Source organism: Coregonus clupeaformis, chromosome 21 (assembly GCF_020615455.1).
Source record: "Coregonus clupeaformis isolate EN_2021a chromosome 21, ASM2061545v1, whole genome shotgun sequence".
NCBI lineage: Eukaryota > Metazoa > Chordata > Actinopteri > Salmoniformes > Salmonidae > Coregonus > Coregonus clupeaformis.
Genome location: NC_059212.1, coordinates 1,066,169 through 1,083,078, shown reverse-complemented (window position 1 = coordinate 1,083,078; position 16,910 = coordinate 1,066,169). Strand labels below are relative to the sequence as shown.

General features: G+C 43.0%; 1 protein-coding gene, 1 non-coding gene and 1 pseudogene across 2 annotated transcripts in view; all 3 read right to left on the bottom strand.

Moving 5' to 3' along the window:
- Window positions 1–11,164: 11,164 nt before the first annotated feature.
- The window catches only part of LOC121534853 (DNA damage-binding protein 1), a 35,121-nt gene continuing 29,375 nt past the window's right edge, over window positions 11,165–16,910 (bottom strand). Inside the window, exons 21-26 of the mRNA XM_041841443.2 lie at window positions 16,128–16,298; window positions 15,572–15,681; window positions 14,731–14,900; window positions 13,835–13,937; window positions 11,963–12,086; window positions 11,165–11,731 (exon numbers count right to left, since the gene is read on the bottom strand). Of these exons, the coding sequence (XP_041697377.2) occupies window positions 11,648–11,731; window positions 11,963–12,086; window positions 13,835–13,937; window positions 14,731–14,900; window positions 15,572–15,681; window positions 16,128–16,298 (762 nt within the window). The 3' untranslated portion in view covers window positions 11,165–11,647. The remainder of the gene's footprint in view (window positions 11,732–11,962; window positions 12,087–13,834; window positions 13,938–14,730; window positions 14,901–15,571; window positions 15,682–16,127; window positions 16,299–16,910) is intronic.
- Window positions 12,805–12,913, bottom strand: LOC121535811 (annotated as a pseudogene).
- On the bottom strand, window positions 16,527–16,662 carry LOC121535823. The gene has a single exon (XR_005994792.1). It is a non-coding gene; the product is annotated as a small nucleolar RNA SNORA5 (small nucleolar RNA).

Below are 16,910 nucleotides of genomic sequence, written 5' to 3'. Positions count from 1 at the left end.
TCATTGTTGCTTTTTATAGGGACTGATTTCTACCTTGGAAACAGGTGAACACACTCTCCAGCCAATCACAATACAATTAAGTACCAGGTAGAAACTAAAATCAGGTGCATGTTCAGCAGGACTCAAAAATATGTGATGTAGAACAGACATGCCTCTGACATGTAGAACAAGGCATCATGTCGGCTCTATTCATGTTTTTTCTATCTGCAACGTTCGACAAAGTTTGTCAACTGAACGTAGTGCAGCCCTTGTGGACTTGAGGGCCTGAGCTGTGCAACCCTACTGTAGAATAATGACATTTCCAACTGAAGGCAAAATGTTTTTGACTGAATATGGTATCTATGTCAGAAGTATTTTACCTAGACCAATATCCCACTTGCTTTAACTGGCAGAATACCTTATTGTCAAAATTAATATATTGTAGCAGCTGAATTTCTGTAGTTCAATGCTTCCTTTGTCTCCCCCTTCTGGCTATTGGGATAAAATCCATATTGTGGTCTCAAAATATATTTATATTTGGCACAAAATAGAAAAACGATGTAACTGGGAATCGAAATGATATGCTTTGCGATCTGGAGGGCAGCCTTTTGCATCCCCCCCAATGGTCCAAATGTGGAATCTGTACCCTTGCTGATATCATGGACAGTAATGGTTTGAGAACATTAAAAGATTTGAAAGACACACATTAACAGGTAACTCCTTTTTCCCCCATATTTACAATTTAGGTCAGTAATGCTATGGGAAACCCAACTACTGAACCATCCAATGATGGGATTTATAAATAATTTAAATGGGCTCCCGAAAGGACTGATCACTATAATATATATATATATATATATATATATATATATATTGTAAATACACCATCCATAGTGTAATTCAAAACTTCACCATGCTCAAAGGGATATTCAATGTATGCTAAAAAAACAAAAAAATCGACCAATAGGTGCCCTTCTTTGCGAGGCATTGGAAAACCTCCCTGGTCTTTGTGGTTGAATCGGAGTTTGAAATTCACTGCTCGACTGAGGGACCTTACAGATAATCATAAAAAATGTATGTTAAACACTTTTATTGCACACAGAGTGAGTCCATGCCACTGACTTATTATGTAACTTGTTAAGCAAATTTCACACCTGAACTTATTTAGGCTTGCCATAACAAAGGGGTTGAATACTTATTGACTCAAGACATTTCAGCTTTTCATTTTTAATGAATTTGTAAAAATGTTGAAAAACATAATTCTACTTTGACATAATGGGGTATTGTGGGTAGGCCAGTGACACAAAATCTCAATTTAATCAATTTTAAATTCAGGCTGTTACACCAAAAAAATAAGTAAAGGGGTGTTAATACTTTCTGAAGGCACTGTACATACAAAAATATATTATTTTTATATATATATAGTACCAGTCAAAGATTTGGACACACCTACTCATTCCAGGGTTTTTCTTTATTTGTACTATTTTCTACATTGTAATTAATAGTGAAGACATCAAAACTATGAAATAACACATATGGAATCATGTAGTAACCAAAAAAGTGTTAAACAAATCAAATTATATTTTATATTTGAGATTCTTCAAAGTAGCCACCCTTTGCCATGGTGACACACTCTTGGCATTCTCTCAACCAGCTTCATGAGGTAGTCACCTGGAATGCATTTCAATTAACAGGTGTGCCTTGTTAAAAGTTAATTTGTGGAATTTATTTCCTTCTTAATGCGTTTGAGCCAATCAGTTGTGTTGTGACAAGGTAGGGTGGGTATACAGAAGATAGCCCTATTTGGTAAAAGACCAAGTCCATATTATGGCAAGAACAGCTCAAATAAGCAAAGAGAAACGACAGTCCATCATTACTTTAAGACATGAAGGTCAGTCAATACGGAAAATGTCAAGAACTTTGAAAATGTTATGGTGTGGGGGTGCTTTGCTGGTGACACTGTCAGTGATTTATTTAGAATTCAAGGCACACTAAACCAGCATGTCTACCACAGCATTCTGCAACAATACGCCATTCCATCTGTTTTGGGCTTAGTGGGACTATCATTAGTTTTTCAACAAGACAATGACACAACACATCTCCAGGCTATGTAAGGCTATTTGACCAAGAAGGAGAGTGATGGAGTGCTGCATCAGATGACCTTCACAATCCCCCGACCTCAACCCAATTGAGATGGTTTGGGATGAGTCGGACCGCAGAGTGAAGGAAAAGCAGCCAACAAGTGCTCCGCATATGTGGGAACTCCTTCAAGACTGTTGGAAAAGCATTCCAGGTGAAGCTGGTTGAGAGAATGCCAAGGGTGTGCAAAGCTGTCATCAAGGCAAAGAGTGGCTATTTGAAGAATCTCAAATAGAAAATATATTTTGATTTGTTTAACACTTTTTTGTTTACTACATGATTCCATATGTGTTATTTCATAGTTTTGATGTCTTCACTATTATTCTACAATGTAAAAAATAAAGAAGAACCCTTGAATGAGTAGGTGTGTCCAAACTTTTGCCTGGTAGTGTATATATAGTGCCTTCAGAAAGTATTTACACCCCTTTTACTAATAAGTCAAGGGCTATGAATACTTTCTGAAGGTACTGTATACACCTATCTTCATATGTTTTACTTTCTTTGCTTTCAGGCCCACAGGGAAGGGGTGGTAGGGGGAGGGTTTTCTCTGGTCGCTGGGATGGGGTGCAGGAGGGTGGATCTATGTACTTTTTAAATATTTTGGCCCGTCTGTGATCTTACCACTCCTCCCAGAAGAAAACATGTAATAATAAAAAGCTGTTCACAAAAATACTAGTATTTCACCTAGGAGTACATAGAGACTTGTGCCAGCTTGTGAGGATTAAAATAGCCCATAGTATGCTGCTATTTTAACACGTAGCTGCTGAAACCCAACTGTGGTCACACCTGCAGAGCCATCTGGGCTGGTGTGTGTTTCTATCTCAGTGTATTACATAGAACAGTAGTTAGCGAGTGCATTAGCATGTATTATGCAGCATTATCATAATTATGCTTCAAAGTTATCAAGGTTACATTTTCCATCCGTTTTTTGTTATATGATTATGTGTAATAACTGACAGACCATATAACTCAGCATGACAAGCTTATTCCATCAGGAGTCCTCCCTCGTGCCACCAAATATAATATTTACAGCAAATGACAAAGCAGGCCACCATCACTGAATATTTTATGTGGGTATTCACAAAACATCCAAGCTAATTATGACAATGACTTGTAGTCAAATTCGATATTTGCTGTGTGTACCTCAACTCTCAGTACAGTGCATGTAGTATTCACAAACATCAACCCTTCGTCTAACATCTACTGGCAGCTGAATAACACGACACAGCCCTAATTAAAGTAGAGTTAATTTCTTAGAACTAAAAATCTCAACTCACTCAGCTCACATTGTTGAATATAAGGTCATATTTATATTCTGAATTATCTCTAGTTAAGGTGAAGTTAATACTGTTGATATGAGCTGCATGTTCTCTCATTATATTATTCTTAAACATTCTTTGATTAGACATTTCCTCTAACCAGCCCCAAAGGAATCTTCCAGACTCCAAATGAGATGGATCATCATCATGCATCACAGTCACGTCCAAACCTTCTCTGCCTACTTTGTCAGCACTTTCTGGGATTGCACCAGAATTCCCATAATAATATCTCTCAAATCTCTATATCATTACGGCTAGTTTGATGTTTTGGGGGGGGTCAAAACCCTACTTCAAAGCTGAAAAAAACCTACATCAAAGCTGAAAAAACCCTACATCAAATAGATTACATATATCTTAATCAAACTATAGAATTATGGATGTCTTTGAGGATGTTTAAAAATAAACTTGATACAACCCTGAAAATATGCCTATTAAACACTGCTCAAACAAATAAAGGGAACACTTAAACAACACAATGTAACTCCAAGTCAATCACACTTCTGTGAAATCAAACTGTCCACTTAGGAAGCAACACTGATTGACAATAAATTTCACATGCTGTTGTGCAAATGGAATAGACAACAGGTGGAAATTATAGGCAATTAGCAAGACACCCCCAATAAAGGACTGGTTTTACAGGTGGTGACCACAGACCACTTCTCAGTTCCTATGCTTCCTGGCTGATGTTTTGGTCACTTTTGAATGCTGGCGGTGCTTTCACTCTAGTGGTAGCATGAGACGGAGTCTACAACCCACACAAGTGGCTCAGGTAGTGCAGCTCATCCAGGATGGCACATCAATGCGAGCTGTGGCAAGAAGGTTTGCTGTGTCTGTCAGCGTCGTGTCCAGAGCATGGAGGCGCTACCAGGAGACAGGCCAGTACATCAGGAGACGTGGAGGAGGCCGTGGGAGGGCAACAACCCAGCAGCAGGACTGCTATCTCCGCCTTTGTGCAAGGAGGAGCAGGAGGAGCCCTGCAAAATGACCTCCAGCAGGCCACAAATGTGCATGTGTCTGCTCAAACGGTCAGAAACAGACTCCATGAGGGTGGTATGAGGGCCCGACGTCCACAGGTAGGGGTTGTGCTTACAGCCCAACACCGTGCAGGACGTTTGGCATTTGCCAGAGAACACCAAGATTGGCAAATTTGCCACTGGCGCCCTGTGCTCTTCACAGATGAAAGCAGGTTCACACTGAGCACATGTGACAGACGTGACAGAGTCTGGAGACGCCGTGGAGAACGTTCTGCTACCTGCAACATCCTCCAGCATGACCGGTTTGGCAGTGGGTCAGTCATGGTGTGGGGTGGCATTTATTTGGGGGGCCGCACAGCTCTCCATGTGCTCGCCAGAGGTAGCCTGACTGCCATTAGGTACCGAGATGAGATCCTCAGACCCCTTGTGAGACCATATGCTGGTGCGGTTGGCCCTGGGTTCCTCCTAATGCAAGACAATGCTAGACCTCATGTGGCTGGAGTGTGTCAGCAGTTCCTGCAAGAGGAAGGCATTGATGCTATGGACTGGCCCGCCTGTTCCCCAGACCTGAATCCAATTGAGCACATCTGGGACATCATGTCTCGCTCCATCCACCAACGCCACGTTGCACCACAGACTGTCCAGGAGTTGGCGGATGCTTTAGTCCAGGTCTGGGAGGAGATCCCTCAGGAGACCATCCGCCACCTCATCAGGAGCATGCCCAGGCGTTGTAGGGAGGTCATACAGGCACGTGGAGGCCACACACACTACTGAGCCTCATTTTGACTTGTTTTAAGGACATTACATCAAAGTTGGATCAGCCTGTAGTGTGGTTTTCCACTTTAATTTTGAGGGTGACTCCAAATCCAGACCTCCATGGGTTGATACATTTGATTTCCATTGATCATTTTTGTGTGATTTTGTTGTCAGCACATTCAACTATGTAAAGAAAAAAGTATTTAATGAGATTATTTCATTCATTCAGATCTAGGATGTGTTATTTTAGTGTTCCCTTAATTTTTTTGAGCAGTGTACAATGAGGTCCAAAAGTATTTGAAATGATACAATTTTCATCGATATCGGGTGAACCGTTTAGAAATTACAGCACTTTTTGTACATAGTCCCCCCATTTTAGGGAACCCAAAGTATTTGGACAAATTCACTTAAGTGTATTAAAGTAGTCAAATGTTTTGTATTTGGACCCATATTCCTCACACACAATGACTACATCATGCTTGTGACTCTACAAACTTGTTGGATGCATTTGCAGTTTGTTTTGGTTGGGTTTCAGATTATTTTCTGCTACCATGATTACGGATAAACAAGAATCGTGAATATTAGTATTTTTGTATTTATTAGGGATCCGCATTAGCTGCTGCCTGGGGTCCAAACACATTAAGGCACTTACATCACACACAAAATGAAAGATAAAAATAGTACATCATATAACATTATTATGCCACTAAATATCTTCAATACAAAAAGGATAATACCACCATAGAGTGTGTGTGCTAGTGTTTGTGTGCTTATGCGTGTCTGTTCTTGTGTGTGTGCATCTGTTCACAGTCCCCACTGTTCCATAAGGTGTGTTTTTACCTGTTTTTGAAAATCTGATTCTACTGCTTGCATCAGTTACCTGATGTGGAATAGAGTTCCATGTAGTCATGGCTTTATGTAGTCATGGCTTTATGTAGTCATGGCTCTATGTAGTCCGTTCTTGACTTGGGGATTGTGAAGAGACCTCTGGTGGGGTATACATGGGTGTCCAAGCTGTGTGCTACTAGTTTAAACAGACACCTCGGTGCATTCAGCATGTCAACACTTACAAAAACAAGTAGTGATGAAGTCAATCTCTCCTCCACTTTGAGCCATGAGAGATTTAGATGCATATTATTAATGTTATCTCTCCATGTACATTTAAGGGCCAGTCGTGCTGCCCTGTTCTGAGCCAATTGTAATTTTCGGAGGTCCCTTTTTGTGGCACCTGACCACACGACTGAACAGTAGTAGTAGTTTAAAATCACCCAGAAAATATACACTATATATACAAAAGTATGTGGACACCCCTTCAAATCAGTGGATTCGGCTATTTCAGTGACACCCATTGCTGACAGGTGTATCAAATTGAGCACACAGCCATGCAATATCCATAGACAAACATTGGCAGCAGAATGGCCTTACTGAAGAGCTCAGTGACTTTCAACGTGGCACGGTCATAGGATGCCACCTTTCCAACAAGTCAGTTCATAGAATTTCTGCCATGCTAGAGCTGCCCCGGTCAACTGTAAGTGCTGTTATTGTGAAGTGGAAACGTCTAAGAGCAACAACGGCTCAGCCGCGAAGTGGTAGGCCACACAAGCTCACAGAATGGGACCGCCGATTGCTGAAGCGCGTAAAAATCGTCTGTCCTCAGTTCCAAACTGCCTCTGGAAGCAATGTCAGCACAATAACTGTTAGTCGGGAGCTTAATGAAATGGGTTTCCAGGGCCGAGCAGCCGCACACAAACCTAAGATCACCATGCGCAATGCCAAGCGTCGGCTGGAGTGGTGTAAAGCTCGCTGCCATTGGACTCTGTAGCAGTGGAAACGCATTCTCGCTTCACCATCATTCATTCCGACAGACGAATCTGGGTTTGGCGGATGCCAGGAGAACGCTACCTGCCCCAATGCATAGTGCCAACTGTAAAGTTTGGTGGAGAAGGAATAATGGTCTGGGCTGTTTTTCATGGTTCGGGCTAGGCCCCTTAGTTCCAGTGAAGGGAAATCTTAATGCTACAGCATACAATGACATTCTAGACAATTCTGTGCTTCCAACTTTGTGGCAACAGTTTGGGAAGGTCCTTTCCTGTTTCAGCATGACAATGCCCCCGTGCACAAAGCGAGGTCCATACAGAAATGGTTTGTTGAGATCGGTGTGGAAGAACTTGACTGTCCTGCACAGAGCCCTGACCTCAACCCCATCAAACACCTTTGGGATGCATTGGAACGCCGACTGCAAGCCACGCCTAATTGCCCAACATCAGTGCCCGACCTCACTAATGCTCTTGAAGCTAAATGGAAGCAAGTCCCCGCAGCAATGTTCCAACATCTAGTGGAAAGCCTTCCCAGAAGAGGCTGTTATAGCAGCAAAGGGGGGACCAACTCCATATTAATGCCCTTAATTTTGGAATGAGATGTTCGACGAGCAGGTGTCCTCGTACTTTTGGTCATGTAGTGTACCTCTCTGTTGATATCACATACATTATCAAGCATTTCACACATATTATCCAGATACTACAGTTTGCACTTGGTGGTCTATAGCAGCTTCCCACAAGAATGGGGGTATGATCTTTGTGGCTCTAACTTTCTCACTCATCATTATTCACGATTAATTCATGATTATCCATAATCATGGTAGCACCCACATTAATGTAGAAGTGTTTAGAAACATATTCTATTCTTATTTACAATTAAAGTGATTACAAAATGACACAATACATTATTTACCATTCATTTCTATTGGGCACAAAATAATCTGAAACAACGTAAACAAACTGCAAATGCATCCAACAAGCTTGTAGAGTCACAAGCTTGATGTAGTCATTGCGTGCTATGAATATGGGACCAAACTAACTTTTTACTACTTTAATACACATAAGTGAATTTGTCCAAATACTTTTGGTTCCCTAAAATAAGGGGGTTATGTACAAAAAGTGCTGTAATTTCTAGCAGACGCGCTTATCCAGAGCGACTTACAGGAGCAATTGGGGTTAAGTGCCTTGCTCAAGGGCACGTCGGCAGATGTCACCTAGTCGGTTTGCGGATTCGAACATTTCAGTTACTGGCCCAACGCTCTTCACTGCTAGGCTACCTGCCACCCGATATGGATGAAAATAACCTCAAATTAAAGATGACAGTCTGCACTTTAACCTGTCAATATATCATTTAAAATCCAAAGTGCTGCAATACCTCAATCAAAATGGATCAGTTAACATTGCTTTCATCAGATGATAGACACAACAAGGCCAGGATCACCCCCTCAGCTGCTGTAACGCAGCATGTTGGCTCCATGTTCACATGTTCGTCATCAAAAACAAAGCACTGCCAGACAAGGGACTGTGTAACTACAGTTGAAGTCAGAAGTTTACATACACCTTAGCAAATACATTTAAACTCTGTTTTTCACAATTCCTGACATTTAATCCTAGTAAACATTCCCTGTCTTAGGTCAGTTAGGATCACCACTTTATTTTAAGAATGTGACATGTCAGAATAATAGTAGAGAGAATGATTTATTTCAGCTTTTATTTCTTTCATCACATTCCCAGTGGGTCAGAAGTTTACATACACTCAATTAGTATTTGGTAGCATTGCCTTTAAATTGTTTAACTTGGATCAAACGTTTCGGGTAGCCTTCCACAAGCTTCCCACAATAAGTTGGTTGAATTTTGGCCCATTCCTCCTGACAGAGCTGGTGTAACCGAGTCAGGTTTGTAGGCCTCCTTGCTCGCACACGCTTTTTCAGTTCTGCCCACAAATCTGGTCAGGGCTTTGTGATGGCCACTCCAATACCTTGACTTTGTTGTCCTTAAGCCATTTTGCCACAACTTTGGAAGTATGCTTGGGGTCATTGTCCATTTGGAAGACCCATTTGCGACCAAGCTTTAACTTCCTGACATGATGTCTTGAGATGTTGCTTCAATATATCCACATAATTTTCCTTCCTCATGATGCCATCTATATTGTGAAGTGCACCAGTCGCTCCTGCAGCAAAGCATCCCCACAGCATGATGCTGCCACCCCCGTGCTTCACGGTTGGGATGGTGTTCTTCGGCTTGCAAGCAACCCCCTTTTTCCTCCAAACATAACGATGGTCATTATGGCCAAACAGTTATATTTTTCATCAGACCAGAGGACATTTCTCAAAAAAGTATGATCTTTGTACCCATGTGCAGTTGCAAACCATAGTCTGGCTTTTTTATGGCGGTTTTGGAGCAGTGGCTTCTTCCTTGCTGAGCAGCCTTTCAGGTTATATCAACATAAGACTTGTTTTACTGTGGATATAGATACTTTTGTACCTGTTTCCTCCAGCATCTTCACAAGGTCCTTTGCTGTTGTTCTGGGATTGATTTGCACTTTTCGCACCAAAGAACGTTCATCTCTAGGAGACAGAACGCGTCTCCTTCCTGAGCGGTATGACGGCTGCGAGGTCCCATGGTGTTTATACTTGCGTACTATTGTTTGTACAGATGAACGTGTTACCTTCAAGCATTTGGAAATTGCTCCCAAGGATGAACCAGACTTGTGGAGGTCTACAATTTATTTTCTGAGGTCTTGGCTGATTTCTTTTGATTTTCCCATGATGTCAAGCAAAGAGGCACTGAGTTTGAAGGTAGGCCTTGAAATACATCCACAGGTACACCTCCAATTGACTCATCAAATGATGTCAATAAGCCTATCAGAAGCATCTAAAGCCATGACATCATTTTCTGGAACTTTCCAAGCTGTTTAAGTCTCCCGAGTGGCGCAGTGGTCTAAGGCACTGCATCGCAGTGCTAGCTGTGCCACTAGAGATCCTGGTTCGAATCCAGGCTCTGTCGTAGCCGGCCGCGACCGGGAGACCCATGGGGCGGCGCACAATTGGTAGGGATGGGAATGGCCGGCAGGGATGTAGCTCAGTTGGTAGAGCATGGCGTTTGCAATGCCAGGGTTGTGGGTTCGATTCCCACAGGGGGCCAGTATGAAAAATAATAATAATGTATGCACTCATTAACTGTAAGTTGCTCTGGATAAGAGCGTCTGCTAAATGACGTAAATGTAAAGGCAAAGTCAACTTAGTGTATGTAAACTTCTGACCCACTGGAATTGTGGTACAGTGAATTATAAGTGAAATAATCTGTCTGTAAACAATTGTTGGAAAGATTACTTGTGTCATGCACAAAGTTGCTGTCCTAACCGACTTGCCAAAACTATAGTTTGTTAACGTGGAATGGTTGAAAAACGAGTTTTAGTGTATGTAAACTTGCTGATTTAGGATCAGTTTTTCCTTTTAGACCACATAAAAAAAGACTACATGAACAGGGGCATCTGATCCTAGATGCAATATGAATACGGGCCCAGGGCTATTCAATTCCAGCCTTCTTCCTGGCAGTTAATTCATCATTGATTGACCAGAGTTCCCCCACCTGGTAGCCCAGGAACTCTACTGTCTGTAGATAACTGTCATGTAATAATTATAGCGAAGTACTTATCTCATAGCCCGAGCACAGCTCATTCTGGTTCCTTTGTAACCCTGAGGTCTCTGCACACCGTCACGATATGCACCTTGACTAACTACAAATACTCTCGGACTTTGCTAATAAATCTTTCACCACTTTCTTATGCCTTGTGACAAACGTGTCCTCATAGTCAAAACTGAGTTGAGAGAAGACTTCAACTATAGGAGACAATGCAAAAGTTCATATAGTACACTGTAGTGGTAATTTAGCACAAAGGACCATTACTGCACTCAGTGACATCGTTTAAGTCACGCAAAGTGATTCATTTTTACATTTGTCATTTAGCAGATGCTCTTATCCAGAGCGACTTACAGTAGTGAGTGCATACATTTTCAATAATACAATATGTCATTGTTGGTTGGCATGTGCTTTTGAAATGATACTGTGGTATAGGACTTTGGACATGCTTTCAAACCGACTGAAGTTAATGCTCAGAAGGAAAGATCGGAGACCTCTGTGCACCATTCATGAAACACAAAAGACCTGAACGCAGAGGTACACAGTACTAAAGCAACCTTTATTAAAAGAAACATGGACAAACGGCAGACAAAATAGCTAAGAATGTATAGTTTTCCGCCCATTCCTTACTCCTCTTACTCATGTTCTGTCCAGACTTCAAATCATTCCTACTTTAATGGATCCCCGTCAAATCCACAAGTCATCTCTTGTCGTCCTCGCACTGCAGTGATCTAGCCGCCCCCCTCCTCCTCCATAACTTATGGCTTTCTGACCAGTCCCTTTGCTCGTCATCTTCGTTATGGTCGATAGGCCACTTTGTTTATCCAAGCACCTGTGAATTACTGATGTGGCGCGTCTGGGATCGGATTTAAAAAATGTGTCAATTCATTTGAAGTCTGGAAGACGGTCATGCAAACACCTTTTTATTTATTTATAAGTATTTACAGAGACCTAGTCACCCCTCCCCCCGGTTCCTTCCCTCCACCCCACCCCGTAATGGCCGGGGTCTGGGAGGGAGGGGCTAGTGGATCCTTGTCAGCTCCTCCACAATCTTTATGACCTCGTCCACGGTGGCCTCGCGCTTCATGCCGCTGCCGTCGTCAATCTGAAACGCATAAGGGGGTGTTACGTCAGCTCACTGTCCCAGCAGTTTGGATTGACCCGCACAGCTATGGGACACATGTAGCTGAGTGGTACCATCATCAAGTGTCACTGCATTCCAAAAAGTGTGAGCGAGCTAGTGTGTGTCTGTGTGAGAGCATGTATATGTGTGAGAGAGCGTGTACGTGTGTGTATGTCTAAGTGTTTCTGAGAGAGCGTGTATGTGTGTTCGTACCTGTAGTGTGCTGACCACCTCTTGCATCTTGGCGCGGCCCAGGTCCAGGAAGCTCTCGATGAGGTCCCCATCGATGAAGCCCGTAGCCTGCTCAGTCTTACGCTCCGTATGGAAGGACCTCCAGGTGCCACAGAGTCAAGGAAGACAAATAAACACACACCTACCCACATACCCCTACAGCAAAGCCACTCTTCTTACAGGGAACTCTGTCCTTTTGAGTACCGGAACCTGCATTTTTTTTTGGTTTGAGTACTCATAGAATGTTCACTCTAAAATATGAGTACATGTACTGAATAATTTAAATGAGCAGCGGCCTCTAAAATGAGAACTTGCAAATTTTTCATACCAATTCAAGCTCTGCTTCAAACTAAGTTATTCTTAAAAACAAAGTACAGCGTAAGTGATTTTAGACCACTATAAGAGTCTGCTTTTCAAATGTGTGATTCTTAAGGCTGGCACAATTACTGTATAACCGTGAAACCGACGGTTATGGATGAAGACCGTCTTGAAAATAAAATACCCGTTATAACCATTTTGGGGGGGGGGTACAAACAGCTGACTGAAGACGGGACGGCCGGGAATTTGTGCGGTTGAGTCCGTTTCTGTGGTAACATGGACTCTTAACAACTTGATGAAACTTTGTTGCTCCTTGCTGAAACAAGCAAGGTGTTGTAGCGAACAAGTCTTTGGTTACCTAGGCAACACCCCCTCCCTGCAGCAGCACAGAAATAGTGAACAGAAGTGAATAGAACGGGCTTGGAACCTCTAACCCTTGCAATTTGACTGGTAAACTGATGGGTACACACGCAATGGCTGCCTGGTATTGTTTTATTTTATTTTTGAGCTTACAGCACCTGGTATTTCCAGGCGGTCTGCCATCCAAGTACTAACCAGGCCCAACCCCGCTTAGCTACCAAGATCAGGTGTGTTCAGGGTGTTATGGCCAAAAGCGTATTTTCTTTACCCAATTTTCTCTCTGAATTACGATCTTTGGCTCATCGCTGCAACTCCCCATTGGGCTCAGGAGAGGTGAATGTTGAGTCATGCGTCCTCCAAAACATGACCTGCCTGGCCGCGCCACTTCTTATCACACTGCTCGCTTAAACCGGAAGTCAGCTGTACCAATGTGTCGGAGGAAACACTGTTCGACTGATGACCGAAGTCAGCTTGCATGTGCCCGGCCCTGCCACAAGGAGTCACTAGAGCGCGATGAGCCAAGGAAAGCCCCCGGGCAAATCCCCCCTTACCCCGGGCGGTTGGGCGCCTCAGCACTGCGATGCAGTGCTTTTGACCGCTGCGCCACTCAGGACTGCCTGGTATCGTGATGCAATAATTTCCATGGTAATGTAGAATCATTGACTTGAATTGGGACGCCCGTTCTATTCATTCTATTTTTATGGCAGCACATGCAGTCAGGAGCGGAGGAGCGGCTAATCGAACGGTTATTACAGTGACCGCTGTCATTTGGCTGGCCAATTACTGTTATCCAAAATTCCATGACCATCACAACCCTATTGATTCTTCCCTGTGACTCCCCTTGTAATCAAGCACTGTCCCATCTTATATGGATGACAGGCAGTCGTGTCACACACACACGGCTACATGTCAACTTCAGGCTGTCGCTTCATTCACACATGACACGGTAAAACACAGCGCCTTTTCATTCATTCATTCATTTATGGGCTAGGCATGTTATGACAACCATTACCATTCTGACAGCGCACGTCAAGGTAGGTGGTACCAAGCTTTGCCACCCGTGACAGTGACGCTCACCGGTTCTGAAAAGGCACTTTCAATGTGATACACAGGGGCAGGTCTTTGTCCACGTGCGCGTGCGCGTACGTGAACACACACACCAGAAGGAAAGGATATAAGCTGTGCTCGATCTTGCCCACGCTCTTGATGACCTTGTTGAGTCGGTTCTGCAGGTCCAGCAGCAGGCTGTACCAGCCCTCGGACAGAGAGGTCACCAGACCTAGAGACACAAAACAGATGGCTTGTCATTTATGGGAGAAAAGAAAAAGGAGAACCGAAATGGATGATGTGTGCAGATCCGTACGCTCGCTGGTGCTCGCCACTCATAAGTAGTGAAGGAGAAAATATGGAAGCTGAGAGCGAATTTGAGTGTGGGTTGTCTGACTGAGGGAAGGTGAAACACCTTTCAGGAGAATTGTGAAGGTGCCTCAGTGAAATAATAGTCATGGCAGAACTTCAGTGAACACTCCAAGCCTTCATTCCCCTTTCTTTATTACCACAGCTATGAAAGAAATGGAGAAAGTAATGTCACTTAGAAGTTACTTTCATCCCCTCTCCACTGCTTCCCACCTCTCATCCTTAAAATGGGTGCTTATGAAGTTGAGGAAAATCTGTAGAGCGGACCGCTTCACTTTAACATTACATAGGCAAAAAAAAGACACGAGGGCATTTGGGACCTTGAAACCGGCATCAGTACTGCTTCAGTAGGCACCAGAAAAACAACATTTTGAAACCCAAGTGCTGCTACAGAAACATGTCCAATAAGAACCCAGATTTCTCTCTTGCGGTCACAAAATGTTGTGCTACTGCATGCTCTACTGCATGCTCTACTGAATGACGACGACCTTGGGGTGTATTCATTACTGCAAACTAACAAACCATAGCAAAACATTTTGCAATGAAAAAACAAGCATTGCTTATTGGACAAATTCAGGTTCTCCCTGTCACGCCCCGTTTGCTTCCATTTGGTTTCTAGTGAATACACCTCAGCGTGTGGCAGTGGGGGCCATTACCGATCATGCCGTTGACGGTGCCGAAGAGCACAGAGCCCTGCGTGGGGGTGGAGCTCTCGCCCAGGTTCTGCAGCACCAGTGACCCATGGGAGAAGACGTTGACAAACTCCCCCAGGTGGAACACGCCCACCTCCTGCAGGTGTTGTCGCTCCTCGTCTGTCGTGGCCGCACTGCCGAGGGAGAGAGAGGGGGAGAGAGCTCAACTTCTATTTTGGTCCTAATTATTTCATACTTTGGCAATATGTACCCATTTATTTCATTCTAAAAAAGCTACATTTAACTTAATTTAATTGAGTGAATCAGAGAGAAAGAGTAAAAAATATTAAACTTTTTGTGCAAATTATTGTACTTCCATTATTTATACATTTCAGCATTGGCAATGTGTACCCATTTATTTCATACCAATAAAGTAGCATTGAATGTATTATAATTGAGCGAAAGTGGCAGAGGCAGGAAGAAAAATATATATGGGAAAAGCAATAGCAGTAGATGTAGATGACAGGTAATGAGTATGAAATAAGAAAGGTAGATTGATAAACAGAATACAAATTTGATGACTGAAAGCGAAAGAGCACAGGAGGAAGGAGGAGGGAAAGAAGACAGAGAGAAACGGTGGCATCCACAAACATGTGAGAGAAAGATAACGCTCAATGGAATTCAGTGATCATGGATGATTAACTCGACGGCTTATGGAGGACGGCGGTGAGCGTGTGAGGACATGTTAAGGTCGGCCTCCATCTCAATTAGTCTTTCTGCGATTCTACGCGTACTATTTCTTTGCCTTCTAAACCGTATTAGAGGTCTCTTCCTTCTGAGGCGAGGAGAGAGGATTCCACCTCACCTGTCTTTTTGACACACAAAGAGGTTGAAGGCATTCTCCGCCCCCAGGAAGTTGTCATCGTCCAGGATCTCCACAGCACTCATCCAGTTGGGATTGAAGTCACGGGCGATCTGAGAAGAGTGACAGTGGAAAAGAAGTCGTGTCACCAGGGGCTCAATTAAATTCCATACAATAAACTTTGTTATCAATAATTGCACCTCTTGGATGAATAAACAATGGTTCTAACTCATCACTCTAGTTCTTATTCATTGCAAGTGTTTGGTGTTAAATCCTCCTTGATATAGCCCATGAGAAAGGAGTGCGACAAAATAAAAGCATTCAAATCTATATTTTGGAGAATGCTATATTCCAAGGGGAACCACCCACAATGAAAAAAGCTGCATGAGCAAAACCAAAACAAATCGCCATTTAGACCTTATAAAGCCAGTACCCAGTCTGTGTTCCAATTCTACACCCTCCTCCTTGAAGTGTGGCATTGAGCACATCCCCCATCCTCTTAGGGGAAAGGGTGGAGGATTGGGACACTGTCAGGGCCTCTCTTAGTATCATTCCTTACCTCCTCAAAGTTGCCCTCCATGGGTTTATAGGCCAGCAGCAGCACAGACCTCATCAGGTCTCCCACCAGGATGAAATCTCCTTTGGTCTTTAGGTAGAGTGCCATGATATTGTTGTAGTGGTTACACTCTGTCCTCAGCTCCTTCTCAGCGGTCCACTCGTACAGACGCACCTGGGGCGTGCGCACATTGATGATGCGTTGATATTGACATACACAATTGTCGAGGAGCAGTCTGGACGCTGCAGTGTAGTTTCAGAGTAACAAGGACTCGAAAGCACCAAGGTTGTTTTTGTAGGAGACATGTATATCATACAATTACAAGAAATACCACCTTCAATGTTCCTTTAGATTCCAACGTTCCATTGGAAAGAATACTACTGGATACACTTAAATTAACTAAATTCTCTGTAATTCAAGTTTATCCCTAACACCCATTCCGTATAGTTGTGGGTCCCATAACTACAGTTTCACTGTGGCAGCCATTATGGCTAGTACGGTCCATTGTAGAGGAAGCACTGAATTTGACAAGGCAGCAACACCAAGAGAGAAATAAAACAAACTGCAGAATGTCTCCTTAAATCTTCTTAGTTTTTTATGCCAAGTAACATGGGGCGAATCCTACCTTTCACTTAAATCAAATATTCACTTAGTGATGCATTAATGGCAATGAGAGACAAAGTGAAAGTTTTAATTTTAGTGGACGGAAAAATGTCCCTACATGTGAGTATCTACAACTATAACCTGTAAAATAGGAGCTGTCTTTAAAAACATTACTTTCAAACC